This window comes from Arvicanthis niloticus, chromosome 1, assembly GCF_011762505.2.
Source record: "Arvicanthis niloticus isolate mArvNil1 chromosome 1, mArvNil1.pat.X, whole genome shotgun sequence".
Taxonomy (NCBI): Eukaryota; Metazoa; Chordata; class Mammalia; order Rodentia; family Muridae; genus Arvicanthis; species Arvicanthis niloticus.
In genome coordinates, this window is record NC_047658.1 from 163,307,862 (window position 1) to 163,323,632 (window position 15,771).

The 15,771-nt window shown below is 46.5% G+C and overlaps 2 protein-coding genes across 6 annotated transcripts in view; one reads left to right on the plus strand and one right to left on the minus strand.

The window, feature by feature from the left end:
* The window catches only part of LOC117698048 (uncharacterized), a 41,420-nt gene extending 39,142 nt beyond the window's left edge, over nt 1–2,278 (minus strand). For 2 of the 5 annotated variants that reach the window (XR_013107666.1, XR_013107664.1), the window contains exon 1: nt 2,147–2,253. Coding sequence is in view for 2 of the 5 variants with exons in the window: in XM_034489484.2 (XP_034345375.2) it covers nt 159–698 (540 nt within the window). In the remaining 3 variants the exon portion in view is untranslated. Of the gene's footprint in view, nt 699–2,146 lie in introns of those variants that run through there. The other 3 variants (XM_034489484.2, XM_076925757.1, XR_013107663.1) reach the window with 2 other exon arrangements.
* Fhip2a (FHF complex subunit HOOK interacting protein 2A) overlaps nt 585–15,771 on the plus strand; it is a 27,831-nt gene continuing 12,644 nt past the window's right edge. Inside the window, exons 1-5 of the mRNA XM_034515262.2 lie at nt 585–720; nt 7,845–7,923; nt 10,476–10,645; nt 12,877–12,981; nt 13,218–13,340. Of these exons, the coding sequence (XP_034371153.1) occupies nt 676–720; nt 7,845–7,923; nt 10,476–10,645; nt 12,877–12,981; nt 13,218–13,340 (522 nt within the window). The 5' untranslated portion in view covers nt 585–675. The remainder of the gene's footprint in view (nt 721–7,844; nt 7,924–10,475; nt 10,646–12,876; nt 12,982–13,217; nt 13,341–15,771) is intronic.

A 15,771-nucleotide genomic window follows, 5' to 3' on the forward strand; every position in this document is an offset into this window, starting at 1 on the left:
CTGATTTGATGCGGTCGAATTCCTAGCACGTGGGCCCTGCTTTCCGTTTTTGCGTTCGGGATGCTGGTATTTCCCTAGCGGCCTTCCAGACTTGCCCTACGTACGGTACGCAAGCTCAACGTCTACGCGTCGCTGCCAAATCCGCACACTGCTGCTGGTCACCGAGAGACTAGTGCGAGCAACGCCTGGTGCACCGCGCCGGCCACGCCCTCCTTCCCCGCCGGCCCAGCCCTTTCTCTGGCTCCGCCTGCTCCTTTGGCTCCGCCCTCCCCTCCGTAGCCTCTGCGCGCCCCGCCCCGCGTCCAGCGCCGCCTGCCGCGGAGGCTTGTGCTTCCCCGGGCCGCACCGGCGCCCCCTGCAGGCAGCGACGGACACAGCAGCCGGAAGAGCCCGAGCTCCTGCCACCGTGTCCGCGCCGCCGCTGCCGCCGAGCTCCGCGGAGCCCCGATTGCAGCCGAACGTCCTCGGAGCCGCCCGCCGCGGCCCCGCGCACTCCGATCAGAGCCGCCGCGCCGCCCGCCCGGCCTCCGGCCTCCGCCCTCCGCTCCCCGCCCGGGCCCGCCCGCACCGGCCTTCACTCTGGAGCGGCCCGGGCAGCCGCAGCAGGGGCGGCGGCGGCGCATCGAGGAGCTCTCCAGGTCGTCCCGGGAGAAGCTGCTGCAGTCCCGGGACAGGATGTTCTCCAAGCTCACGTCCATCCTGCAACATGCCGTGGAGGCGGTGAGGCCGGGCGGGGCGCGAGGGCTTCGGGGCGCGGGGAGGGAGGCTGCGGCGAGGCCTGGGCGCCCCCGGGGCCTCTACTCTCCCGCTGGGGACCGGGCGGCTCCCGGGGCCTCCTGGCCGTTAACCTCCGGGGCTACGTGGCCAGCGCCGCGCAAGACAAAAGAACGGCGGTGCTCGTGGGCAGGGCTTGCTTTTGCTTTCGTGAGGGTGGGAGAGGAGCGACGGGGACCGCGGGGCCCGGTCCACGCCGGTACCGGCTCTGCCAGCTCGGCCCACCTTGGCCGGACCTCGGTGATCGATCTGCAGGAGTTTGCGGGTCCATGATCACCCTGCTCACACCATCTGTTTCCCTTTTCTTGTGTATAACGCGCTTCCTGGAGGCCCTTGGCGCAGCCTGCAACCGCTGTACTTTGAGGCTGGCCCTAAACAGCACAGAGGGACAGAACTCAAACCGCCAAACATACCAGCACCCTAGAAACTAGGAAGAGAATGCCTTCCTTGCCAGTGCTAAACACGGCCCTGTGCTTATTTTACTTTTATTTTACTTGCTTATTTTGGACCGAGTATCACCTTGTGTGAAGAAAGTTACTCTGTTCATTTTTTAAATGACATTTTCTTTGCATGTTGAGAATGGCCTAATAGTAGCACTTTCAAATTCACATGACTTTCTAAAGGAAAAAAAAAAAAAAAAGATGACAGACACCACGGTGGTTTTTAGGGTCAGCTAACAAAATTAAAGTTGTGAATGTCAGATATGGAGACAAAACTTTAACGCAGTTGCTTTTTACATACTACGTGGGATTTGGGTTTTGCTTTGTCTTGTTTTTCCTGGTGACACACCAAACCAAAAAAGAAGTGGGGTGTCCTGAGGAGTGTGGACACATGGGGGAGAGAACTGGACCTTAAGATACTGCTTCTACTTTCCTTGCTTAATATGGAGTCAACCTGCAACGCATTTGTAAAATAATTTTAAAAAATTTTAACAACAGTTATATTGATATTTTGCATTATACTTTAGTCTATAAAGAATCATCAAACTTTTAAAGTTGAACATTGCCTAATATAATGGTAACTAAAAGATAACTAGGAATAAGTTATATGGATTAAGCCCCGGGGCCTGTCATATTCTAGACAAAAGCACTCCCACTGAATTTTGTTTTATTCTATTTTTTTTTTTTTATTCTTTTTTTATTTTTGAGATAGAGAATTGCCCAGTGCCCCAAGGTGGCCTTCAACTCACTTGAACTCAGCCCAGGCTGGCCTCGAACTTCCTGCGCAGCCTCTGGAGTCTTAAGTTCTAGGCATGTCTCTAAGCCTGGCTAGGATTTTTTGGTTTATAGACTCATTTTGGTCCCAAGGCCTGTGTTTTCTGTTTTCATAATCTTTTTATAATTACATGTATCATTAGCATCTATCAGATTACCTGAGTAAGCCTCTGGCTCTGTAGTATCCAGTTTCCCCATCTTGCTGTGAGGAGAAAAGGAGCTCACTAGGTTCACCCAGTCCCGGGAATAAATAAATGTCTGGCCAGTGGAAATGTCAAGTCCATTTGCTCAGTACTGGTTTCTAAGTTGTGTTACCACCCACACACTTTACCAAGAGAAAGGACTGCTCCTGATGTCTGATTGGCTCTGCTTTGCTCTATTGGGAGGGGTCTCATGAAGCCCAGGCTGGTCCTGAACTTACCATCTCTATCTCAGAAGGACTGGGATTATAGATTTGGTCCCTCATCTCTTGAAGAATATATTTTTTGACGCCCCCTTCACCATTGTCCTGGGAAAGAACTCCCGAGACAATGATAAACAAGCCTCGTCTGGTAGCTGAAGCGTGTTTTCATAACCCAAGATTAGTTCCTCTGTGGCTCAGTCTCATTGACTCTTTTGCCTTCCCGATCCTAATATGTTGGCTTTCTCTCTCTCCTTTTACATTCCTGACCCAGCATACCAGTAAGCAGAATCCTCAGGGTTCTGCAGACTTGGGAGGGAGCCCCAGGCCTGCAAGTGACCATACCCCTTTTCTGTTTGTTCTATGTGTCTTTAGAACTATGCTGTCCTAATCCTTCGTATTATCAGTGTCTGAGTGTTCAATAGTCAGTCAGGTCAGCCTGCAATGGTTTTTTTTATGTTTTTTTTATGTATATTCATCTAGATGAACTTAGTCTAGGTGTTTGAGTTTTGTGTTTGTTTTGTTCTTGAGTCAAGGTCTTTGTCAGGCCTCAAATTTGCTCTGCAGCCAGAGATGACCTTGAACTCCTGATCTTCCTGCCCCCCTACTCCCAAGAACTTGTGTTATAGGCTTATGCTTTGTTTTCTGTTTAGTTTCTGAAACGGGGTTTTACCCAGGGCTTGGTAAATGATAGGTAAGGGCTGTCCCACAGACTTCTATCCTGGCTTTTTCAGAGGCTCTTAATTATGACCGTGTGTGTGTGTGTGTGTGTGTGTGTGTGTGTGTGTATCACAAGCACTTGATCAGGTGGAAGTCTGAGGACATCTTTCTGGAGTCAGTTTTTCTCTCTCACTGTCCTGATCCTGGGGAGTCAAACTCAGGCAGTCAGACACCCTTTTAAATTAAAAAAAAAAAATCCTTTTAGATTTACTTTATTTTAGTTGTATGAGTATTTTGCTTGCATGCATGTTTGTGAACCGAGTGTATGCTGGGTGTCTGTGGAGATAGAGAAAGATGCTGAGTTCCCTGGAACCAGATCTGGTCCTCTGTAAGGGTAATAGGTACTCTTAACTGCTAAACCATATCCAGCTTTAACTTGCCTGAATTAACCCTTCAAACTCTTACTCCGAAATAGGGTCTCACTACACTGTTCAGTAACCCTCCTGCCTCAGCTTTGCAAGTAGCTGGGATTACAAGAATGTGTTATCGCACCTGGCATGTATCGTTTAAATGGTTTTGCAGTTAACTACTTACAAAGATGGAAAATAGATGTTTTCATAGCCTCACATTTATAAATGTGTTTTAACCTCAGAGGCATGTTGTGAGGTTAGGAGAGACATTCAGACCTGATGAAAAGCCAAGACCTGTAGTGTAATTCTCTTCTCTCCTCTCTCTCCTGAAAGGATGGCTCTCCCCTCAGGTAGCTCGAATCAGTTAGTAAGTATCTTAGGAATAATTGTGTTCTGTTAGCCAGTTGCCACATGTCTCAACTCTGATGAGGCCTGTCCTATAGTCCTAAGGTTAGATCCCATTGTCTTAGCAGTTCCCACTTAGCATTTGCTGAGGGCCAGGTCCTGCGGAGACATCATTGTGGTTCTGCCTTTGTGGCTCTATCATCATTGTGTGGTTCTACCATCATTGTAGCTCTGCCATCGTGGCTCTTTCCCTTTATTCCAGGGAGGCTGTTTAACTAACTCAGTCGATGTCATCTTTCAGAATGCAGTGTTTTCAAAGCATAATTAATAGACAGTTGTTGGGACCAGCATCCCACCGTATCCACCATACTGGGGGCTGAACCCGAGCCTCCTGTCCCTTAGGCAAGCCTCCTTCTTCCTCTGAGCCATCTCCCAGTTGTAACCCAGCCTGGCCTCCATCCTCTGCCTCTCTTTAGCAGTTTGCCTCCTGGCTACCAATTCTTGAAAACTGCTCTGTCTTGGGACTTGTTTTTCAAGACCTGTTTGAGCCCCTTTCTTACTCAGGGAGAGTTTTAAGAGCCAGAGTAAAAGAAAGCACCCACACACTCAGGGAACACGGTGTGTCTGCATCTTGGATCATAGTGCCAGCTGGCTAAGCACACACAGGAGGTCACAGTGTAAGGAACGTACAGGGTTGGTCTGCCCTGGAGTCAGATAGAGCAGGGTCCAGTCCAGCCGCTGTCCCTCTGAGTTGACACAGAACTTAGGGAGTTTATGCACAGGATGGCTGCAGAGGTTAAAATGAGCTGTCCAGGAGAGTTGTATATGGTTGATAAAGCTTAAAGCCTCAAAGATTGGTCTGGCCTGGCTGTGGGGGCTGGGGGTGTAGGAGGAAGAGGGCAGATCTTAAGGGTAGTTGGAGAAGGTTCTAAGAGGTAAGACTGGAACTAGGGAGTAGAGAGGTGGAAGAGAGAGGGAGGTGTTAAGAAGTTGAGGAAGCAGGTAGTGGGGGCCATACTTGTGTCTCTGATCTTCCTGAGGCAAGCCTGGACTCTCCATAAAGCCTTGTCTTAAAAGCAAGACAGAGGAAGTGATGGGGAGCGGGGCAGGGAGTGGGATGTGAAGTGAATAAATGAAAGGGAGGAAGGAAAAGCAAAGCCAGACGTCCAGATGTGTTGTACACCCCTATAGTCCCAGTCCTCAGGAACTGGAAGCCCCAGCTGTGCAGTGAGTTTGAAGCCAGTTGGGACTACAGGAGACCTTGTCTCAAATAAAAACAAACAACAAAACAGAGATAAAATAAGTTAAGGTTAGCAAAAGGCAATTTTAAAGATCTTTTAAAATGTGCGTTTTGTAGATATTTAAAGCAGAGATGATGGCTAGAATGTTTTGTCCAAATTGTTGATGGAGGTTCCTCTGTGTATTGGACATGTTGGACAGAGTCCAGGTTTCTAGCAAAACGCATTGTTCCCTTAGGCAAGTCAGCTAACAGGTAGAGTTTGATGGGCGTTTGAGCAGAACAGGAACTTGTTGTGAGAGTTTAAGGCTGGTTTAGGCTGGCTATGGTGGGGTGTGCAGCTGAGGCAAGAGTGTCTCAAGTTCAAGGCCTACCTGGAATGTATGTGAGACCCTACTACAATGTAAAAAGTTAAAGGAGTGTTGGGGGGTGTGGCCTGTTGATGGTGCCACGTTTGCCTCTGCCAAGCCCTAGGTTCTCTCTTCAGTTCCGCCAGTGGCTGTGTGTGACCCATGTGCTGGTCTGCACAGCTACCTATCAGATGCCGCCACTTGTGGCCGTTCCTTTCTTCATGGATGAGTATTTGATGCTGGCTCAACTCCATCACTGAGTTAAAACGGGTCTGCGTGATGAAAAAGATGGCCCCGCTCAGCCGAGTTAGAAACGGGTCTGCGTGATGAAAAAGATGGCCCTGCCCAGCCCTTGTCCAGTTACAGCCTAAGGGAGAGACAGCTTAAAAGTTATCATCAAAGCTAGGAGGAAGCCTCTGAGTGGCAGGTGCTTCAGAGTGGAAAAGGGGAAACTTCTTAGAGAGAAGAAGGTTCCAGATTGGAGAACAGGAAATCCAAGACAAGCAAACAGGAAATCACAGATAGGTGTCCTGGCGATTTGAGGTGGCTATAAGGATGAGAGTTTTGAGAAATTAATCTCCAAGTACTAAAATTATTAAACTATAGTCTCCTGCTGCTGGTTGGCATATCTCTATCAGAGGATGAATGTTTTTATGCAATGGTAAAAAAAAAAGCAATTTGCACCATCTAACAAAAAGGCAGGTTTGCTGGAGTCTCAAAGACTAAGAGAATTCTCCTTTGAATGCGATTGCTATTCATCTAAGTTATTAGCAATTCAGAACAGTTCATCTGTCTCCCTCCTGCACTGAAGGAATGTCGTCATCCTGCTTGGGATTTGATGGTATTATATGGCACACACACACACACACACACACACACACACACACACGCTGGTGTGTGCTGAGACTCTAGCCTGGTGATCTGCTGTGTTACCAGTATTGCTGGGAAAAGCTGGAGGAAGGATACTGTGTAACAGTGTAAAAGGAGAAATCATTGCTCCACTAAAAACAACATCCTTTCTTTGAAAGAATCAACTCCTCCTGTGTTTGTCCCATTTGTTAGTAAATTTACCTCCATAAAGCTAAGTCCTCCCAAAGCTTAACCACCTGCTAAGTCTTTCACAACCGCAACAAATATTCGTTTCTGTTTTCTTCAAGTTCTGGGCACATAGGCAAGTATGGGAAGAATTGGCTTGAAGAAACCAATGACAGATCAAAACTCTTCAGTTCCGTTTTCTTTTCATTAAACATATTGCACCTGTGTATTGAGAGACTTAACATGTCTGTGACTGTACCCGTAAGTTACATAAGAGTTGAGAAATTGTGTTGACAGAGTCGTTAACCTCAGAGTTCCTAGCTGGGAAGCCAAAGGTCAGCATGGAACAGGTGGAAGTTAAGAGAGGCCTGACTGCAGTAGGTCATCTGGCAGGCATCCCCAGTCTGTAGCCACAGGTAGCTGTGAGTGTGGCCTGACACAAAACCAAAGTCCTACTTAAAACTTATTTGTGTGTGTGTACACTCAATTTGCTGCATTCTCAAGTGTGAGCTTTGTAGGTGGCAACATCTAGTCACAGTGTCAAACGGTTGGACATTCTTGGCGCTTACAGGAGGAGCATGAAATAGTTAACCCAGCCGGACTGTAAAATAATTGTGCCCAGGACAGAAACCTCTAGCTGTATTCTACCGTAGGTCAGCACAGTACTTTCTGACAAAGGTTGATGACAGCTGAAGAGTGCCCAGCTCCCATTCTTACTCTTTCCAGGAGAAGAGTTTGAGGAACGGCAGGCCTGCCTTTCTCCGTTTAACATGAACTCCCCAACTTGAAGCAAGATGGCTGAGGGCTATAATTATGGACTTAAAACTTATGAAGTACATTTCAAAGCCTGCAGTGTGACACATTTTGTGAAATTTAAATGTGTAGTGTCTTGTTCATGTAGTTATTCTGCTAAAAATATCACTGCGTGATCTAGGCTTACAAAGAAAAAGATTTACATCAGAATGCTGTGGAAAGTAGGGAGCAGTTTTAATCAGATTATGACGTTGGCAGTGCAGTTATTTGTAGTGCTGATACGTAAGCGATTGCCAGCTACTCTTCACCCTTTCGCCTTCCAAAGTCCCAGGTACAAAGACCTCTGGTTATCAGTAATGTTATTTTACAGATACCTCAGCCATAGAATAATGGGGGTTTGGTTTTGTCACTTTTGAAGCCGTGTGATAACAGAAGAGGGGGAAAGGTCAATGCTATAGTTTAATAATAATATTGATAAAGGTGCTTTTTAAAAAATAATTCATTTTGCTTTCTTAGATTCAACTCATTTTGGTTTATTTGATACTTGACATAAAATCAAGTTTCCCCTTTATTTTGATACTTCTTTTGCCTCACAGACAAGTATGATATTAAAGTTTTCAGGAGCCTTTAATGCTGCCCTCTAAGTCTGGTCTTTTGTGTTTGTAGCTTGCACCATCTCTTCCGTTACAAGAAGATTTTGTTTATCACTGGAAGGCAATTACCCATTACTACATAGAAGCTTCAGGTAAGCAGCGTTTATGTCTAAGTTCTGCTTTAAGATGAGTTGTCAGTGACTTTATTGTTAACTTTGAACAACTTTACCTTTGATTTGTCTTTTAGGGTCATTTAAAATGTAGCTTCTGAGCATCCCCTGTGCTGGGCATTGTTCTAGGCACGGGGACTGGAGTGGTCAGTCTCTCACACACGGGGCCCTGTCCTGAGAGAGCTCATGGGGGAGGCACCCAGCGAGTGGGAACATGCACGCAGTGTGTCTGATAAGTGTTGTGGGGAAGTGAAGCAGGCATGATGCGGGGTGGCAGTGGGTGTGGGGGTGTAGGGTGGGCAAATGGCTACGTCAGGCTAGGGAGCCATGACACCCTTTGACCATGTTCCTCTGGAGAGGCCCTCACTCACTCGGGCACTCCTGTCTACCGCTCCATCCCTCAGCCCCTCACTGGTGTTCTTAAGGAAACCTGTTTGAGTGCCTGAGAAAAGATGATTTATGATTAAGTTTAGGAGCAAATGTATACATGTACAGACAGTGTGTGGCTTCCTCTCCTGGGGATTATTGTATAAAGAGACCTGAGAGGGAAATGTTTGGCAAAGGAGGTTATGATTTCTTTCGTGTCTGGGTGGGAGGGATGGACAAAGACCACACTGGGTCCTCAAGTACTTCACTTTTTTAAATATCTCTCTCTCTCTCTCTCTCTCTCTCTCTCTCTCTCTCTGTCTCTCTCTCTCTCTCCCTCCCTCCCTCCCTCCCTCCCTCTCTCTCTCCCTCCCTTTCCACCTCCCTCTCTCTCTGTCCCTTTCTCCTGTGTCTGTGTGTCTGTATGCCTGTGTCTGTGTGTCTGTATGTTTGTACATGTGATGCATGTGAATAAGCATGCTTTGTGTATATAGAGAGATCAGAGTACAACTTTGTGGAGTTGGTTCACTCCGGGGATTGAACTCAGGTCATCAGGCCTGCACACAAGCACTTTTGCCTATTGCGCAGTCTTGTAGGCTCTGTCCACCGTACTTTTTGAGACACTGTCTCTTACTGAACTCTAACTGATTGACTAGATAGACTAGCCAGTGAGTTCCTGAGACCTACCTGTCTTTTCCTCCCACAGAACTGGGGTCACAACCACAGCACCTGGGTTTTCATGGTGTTGGGGATCTAACCTCAGGTCTGCAGGCTTGGGTGCCAGACACCTTACCCACCCAGCCATCTCCCCAGTATCCCCCAGATGTTTTAATTATTTCAAAAAGTGTAAGGTTTGAGGATGGGGGTGCAGCTCAGTGGTAGAGCACTTGCCTGGAGTAAGTTAGATGTTAGGTTCCAGCACCAGCAGTTAAAAGAAGAACCAGAAGGGGGAGGGAAAGAAGAGCTGTGAGGAGGTTTGTGTACAGAATCCAGGGGAGGAAAGGGCAGATACAGAGTCAGACTGCTCACCAGTAAGCTTGCTCACCAGTAAGCTTGCTCACCAGTAAGCTTGCTCACCAGCATCTTCATTGAGTAGGAAAGAGAAGCTGGTGCTCAAGAGGGGCTTGGCCTTTGGGAGGCTGGTGAATGGTTTGCACAGGATAGGCAGGTCTGTTTTAACCAGTGAGCAGAAGGGTAAATATGGAGGATACAGGTAAAGTGTCTTAGGGATCCGCTGGCCCTCTGAGGCCACATAGAATCCTTTGCATGTGTCATGTGCTGCTGAAGCCTGCACAAACATAAGCCATGGCCATTCCGCACTGTGCCAACATCCTTCGTAAGAACTGAGGTGGGCCTCACGTGCCCCGTGTGTTAAAGTGTGACAGTCTCCTGTCTAGAGGGTTGTGCAGTCACAGTGGTAAATATGCAGATAAGACACACATCCTTTAATACAGGCCGAGTGAAAAAGTGGGAGGGGCCGATTGGCAAGCCATTGGGGTCAGGTGACTCATGTTTCAAAGACAAGGATCCTGTGCAGCTCTATAGTGACTGAGGCTGGGGCAGCCCTTCCCATGTAATGTGCGTGTTTAGCAGCTCACCTGCAAAGGTGTTTTTTGAGACTACTCACCTATTACTATTAGCTCTTGTGCCACCACCCCCCGCCCCCCGGGGCTTTAAGGAAACATACATTGTTGAGTTAAAGGATTTTTTTTCTCTATTTGGTAGCAGAAGTAAGTGTGTGTGTTAGTTATGTGAGGGACAGGTATGCTCTGAGTCAGGCAGAGTCTGGGGGTAGAGAGAAGATGGAGAGAAAGGGGTCAGGGCAAGCAGGGTCTGAGTGGGAAGCAGGAGGCGTCCCAGGCGGAAATGTGTGCAGAGGCACAGGATCGGTGAGAGTTTAAACCACAGACAGGAGCAGACGGGAACTACAGCTTGTCTTTCCGAGACCATTTCTAACTGAGAAGGGGTGGATATTCACTGACCAGCTATGTTCTAGGAAATGGATCACAGTTTCTAACAAAGGTAGCCACACGATGAGCAAACCTCACATGTGTGGCTCAGACTTTTCTGTTGAGTTGGAATGAGGGGAGAGGAGGGTGATGTTGTCGCACATAGGAAGTTTAAAAAGGGTTTTGAGTTTTTATTTGGTGACTTTTTCTATTGTTTAGATGATAAAGCCCCAGTGACTGATACAAACATCCCATCCCACCTGGAACAGATGTTAGACATACTGGTCCAAGAAGAAAATGAGCGAGAATCTGGAGAGACAGGGCCATGCATGGAATATCTGCTCCATCACAAGATCTTGGAAACATTATACACCTTAGGGAAAGCCGACGTAAGTCTCTGCCCCTCTGTGTAGCACAGGTGAAGCTCCAGGTGCTCAGATATATAGATGGGAATGGCACGTGGCAGAGTGGAGGAGATGGAGGGGGTGGGGGGGATGTATCCTGTGCAGTTACAGCATTGGGGGTGGGGGGGGGAGCGCCAGAGCCATGCAGGGCAAACATTTGTGAAGATAAACAAGTACCAGTTGCTCACAGTCAGAAGGGTGAGGGCTCCAGGAGAGTTGCAGTACAAGTTCCAGCCTAAAAGGGAACATTGTTGCTTATTCTGGCATTCATGGAGTCACGTGGATGTCACGCAGATTTTAGGCCTAATGAATTTTGAAAATAATCTTTACAAATCTAATATAACATTATTATAGATAGTGTTTTCTACCACAGAAGCTTCACATTCATGCATCTTTAGTACCAGAGCCAGAGCGTGTTCTGAGACATGTCAGCTGGTTTTGTGCTGTGGACACCACAGTGTGCCCAGGCCCCATGATGCTGCCCACCGCACACGCTGGTATGACCTGCATTGTTTGAACTGGAGTTGGAAGTGCGTGTAGAACCTTCCTCCAGCTCAAAAACTCAGTGGTTCTGTGAATTTCTGTAAAGTAAAGGGAATGATGGATATTTTAATGATACATAGTTGCAAATCATATTAAAGACAAATTCTTTTTAACAAAGTCTATAATGCCCAGTTTATTTTGAGGTGCCTTTAAGTTACATGCACTCTTTTCTAAGGAGTGATCCTGTCCCCTAAGAACCAGAGCGGTATCCTTATGTCCCTTTTCCCTGCCCTTTGTGTTGAGGGATTTTACAACACTAAATCCAATTAGTTTGATGTTTTAGCAAAATGGTAGTAACTGTACTGCTAGTAAATTTATTTCTGATAGAAATGATGATAAATATCATTTACATTTTATCTGAATGATATAAGGTAGTTGTTACCCTAAAAATATCGTTGTGCTGAAGATTATATTTTAGGCCGATTCCGGGTAGCGTTTCTGGGATGATCCTTGGGTGCACACACCTCACGACGGTTTTAACTGTGTGTAGGCATCTGCTTTATCATAGCACATATGACTTGCCTGACGCATGTGCTTTTAATCCAGAGTGACCATTGGGCTTGAGGCTCTTGAGCAGAATAGCTGGCATGCTATGTGAACTCCCTAGAGATGGTCTTTATAATTCTCATAGTACAAATACCTTCACAGTTAGCTTAAAGGAGTCCATGCCATAGGGTTCCTTTTTACTAGTGTCTATGAGTCCATTATAACTTGTTTATTGCTGTAAGTTATAAGAGCTCCCTTCTAGCAAGCATGCGGTGGCACACGGCTTTGGCGCCCACCCTCTGGTGGCGGGCTGTGCCCAACTCTCCAAGTTCAAATCCCACCCCAGTCTCCCTGTGTGACTCTCAGTGAGTCTCATAGGAAAAAAATAAATAAATAAGATCTCCCTTTGGTCAGGCAGGGAGTCAGCTCTCATAGGCTCCTGTCCCAGCTTGATGGTACCTGAAGCAGATGCTGGCCTCAACAATACATGTTCACCTTGGTGTGTGTAATCACCTGAGGCTGTGACCACACAGTCATGTTACGGTCTCAGATGTATGATTGTGTTTCTAGAAGGCCAGTTATGAATATTAATGGAAAACTTTATTCTGGCAAAATCATTAACTGGCCAGTGGCTTTGTCTTTGAAGGGGACTATACTTCCAGACACAGTCTGTCCTACTGTAAACATTTGTTGAGGACTGCACTGCCCCATGCTTGGGGGCCACTATGTCCAGGACCGCACTGCCCCATGCTTTGGGGCTAAGTGCTCTGGTCCACTTAGGGGATCAGACAACAGGGTCTAGCAAGAGAGAGAGAGTGGGGATGGAGGGGCAAGAAATGCGAAGAATGGAGACAAGATAGGGTGTATGATCAAGTCCCATTTCCTAAAAGGAAATCATGGGTATATATGGCACTTTACCACGTGACTTGCCTCCATGGACAAGCAGGGGAACTCAGCTGAAGACACTTTACCACGTGCACCTTGCAGCTGGGGGCACTAAACAGCAAAACAAGATATGTGGGAAAAACAAGATGTTTATCAGAGTGTGCTCAGCTGTTGTAGGCTGTTGAAAACAAGTCTCTTATCAGGGTATATGGCCTGAAATAGCTGCAAAGATGATAGCCGCTTTCTGCTAGGAGTCAGCTCCCAACAAACATTTGCTTATGTTATGTTTGTCCTGTGCCCAGTGTCCTCCAGGAATGAAGCAGCAGGTCTTGGTGTTCTATACCAAGCTTCTGGGAAGAATCCGGCAGCCCCTGCTTCCACACATCAATGTACACAGGCCTGTGCAGGTATCCACTCCCCTGACGTCAGATTAAAAGCACATTGATTTCAGTATACAAGGAATTTTATATTGTTTTTCTAAGAGTAAAAATAATGGAGGAAATTATTATAACATAGCATGAAAATTTACAAATGTTTGGGTTTTCCTTATATATCACCATATTTATATTTCTCTGTAATGTTCTATACTTTATCTCTATAATATCAAAAAGAATTTTAAATCTAAAAAAATTTTTTTTGACAGAAATTAATTCGACTCTGTGGTGAGGTCCTTGCAACACCAACAGAGAATGAAGAGATCCAGTTTCTCTGCATCGTGTGTGCAAAGCTGAAACAGGATCCCTACCTGGTCAACTTTTTCCTGGAGGTATGTCGCTCTGATCTGCAGCTCATAGAAGGTGAAGTTAAATCCTCTCGGGAGCAACTCGGGTTTGCAGGTTCTGCCGACAAGAAGCACTTTCCATCTCAGATCAGTGTTTATTTCAACTGCCAGTCACCCTGGAAGGAGAATTCCAAGGACTGCAGTTGAGCCAAACAGGGTAGGACTGAGATGGGCTGACCATCAAGCCAAGACTCATAGGAAGGAGGCTCAGAGAGGGGAGTCTGAGAGGGAGGACAGCACTGGGGAAGGGGGAGGGAAGGACAGCAGATTCAGAGGTGAGCCAGCTGAACAGAATCTTAAGGTGCCGATAGCTTTTTTTCCCTTTTGGATGGCTGCAGTATTTTGTTCTATTTTTACAGCCATAATCAAGACATGGCTTGTTTTAATTGATATTTTGAATTATACTTACAGCTTAAGAGGAGAAAATAAACCATGTCTACTTTCTGCTTTTGTTCACTTTTTTCCTTTAATCTCTTTTTAGAATTTATTTTTAAATATATGTCTACATATCGTGTGTGTGTGTGTGTGTGTGTGTGTGTGTGTGTGACAGTCTCTTTCATCAAACATGGGGTTCACCCATTAGGATAGACTGGCTGGCCAGCGTGCCCCAGGGAGCTTCCTGTCTGCACCTCAGCCCCTTCTTTTTTTCTTGGCAGTGGAATCGCTGAGGAACACTTTAGGGAAAGTGGCTTTGCTGTCAGATGCTCGTCACCAGTGTTCGGGGCATTGTGACGTTTTAGTGTTTCAGAGTTTGGCATTCTAATATATTGGTTTCTCTTCTGCTATTGAGTAAATAATTTGGGGTCCTATCTGCAACATTCCCAGCTGTTGGCAGGCAGCTGCAAAATTGTATGAATTTAATTTTGTGCATAGTACTCTGGCCATGAAACTCTTGTGTCCATTTCTGTTCACACATGCAGTCATTATCTTAGTCTTTCAAGTTTGCATCAATGCTTGTTAGTCAGGAATGTACATTTCTAAAGAGGTTACTTTGGCTGCATTACAGTTCTTTTATTCTTTATGTATAAGAAAAAGTTAGTTTAGCTGTGTGTAAAATTTCTTTACCTTGCTTGTGTTTTGAGACAGGATCTTACTATGTGGGCCCAGGCTGTCCCAGAACTGCTGTGTGGACCAGGCTGGGCTTTAGTTTGAGGAGATCTTTCTGCCTCTGCCTCCATGCCTGGCTGGTTTTCTTTTTTTGAGACAGGAGTTCATTCTGTAGCCCTGGCTAGCCTAGAATTCTCAGTGTTGTCTGGGCTCACATTACAAGTGTGGCTACTACTCTTGGCTGGGGTTTTCTTTTTCAAGTTTTTTTTTTTCTTCTTTCTACTGTTTTCTTAGACACTTAGTACTTTAGATACATGGATTTAACCCTAAACTTACCTGAAAATCTCTGAAACTTGTCTCATGGATTACATCAACCAAAAAAACCAGAAAATCCTCAGGCTCGTATGTTTTCAGTCGTGAGATGCCAGTGACACAGCTATTTTTAGAGAACCATTTACACATGAAATGCATGTCTGTTTTATTCAGACATCACCTATGAATACTCTCCACTGAAGTCATCACAGCTTGTGAGCGTCAGGATTACTACCGAGCCTCTTATTCCCTCCTGTTGGTCACTTTGCTCCATGATTCTGCCTCACTGGTCACTGTGTGTCCACAGCTTCTCATAGCTAACACAACTTAACTGCTTGGCTGATCCTCGCTGACTGACAGCCTGTGGGAGGCAGGGCTTTATCACTTTACTATGCACGGTAACGGTCTCCAGCATTGCACCCTGAACTCTGTCCCTGTAACTGGCATCTGCTGTGTTCAGTACACATGGTGGGAGAGTGAGAGTTTGCTGTTGCCCTTCTGATGAAGAGGGTAAGGTGAAGCAAGCTGAGAATCAGAAGGATGCAAAAGAAACTGGAGAAGTGTTCTTAGGATGGAGAGATTACATCTGCTCAGGGTCATCAGAAAGACTTCCTGGACGAGGTTATCTTCCAGGTGAGCCTGGAGAGATGAATGAGCAGAAGGAAGACCACATGCAGGAAGCAGCAAGACAGTCAGGATAAACAGACAGGCCAGGACTGGCTACGACTATGAATGGCTCATGTGTGTTCTTGTCACTTGGAGCCACCGATGAATTTTGAGCAGGGATTGTTACTATGTGGTCAGATCTGGGCCTTAATACCTGACATTTCAAGCAGTGTTTTGAGTGGCTTCCTTTAGGGAAAGATGTGTGGGGAGGAGTGGGAAGTAGGGCTGAGCCGAGGTGGGCCCAGACTACAGTGGCTGTGGCAGGCTCCGTGTGCTGTAGGATGCTTGTGTGCAGGATATAGGGAAAGGCCATTGGGATGTATGGGGTCCAGAGAAGCAACGCTAGAGCTAGGGCAAGCAGGGCAACCCGGAGGAGCCTGCTTTGAAGGGA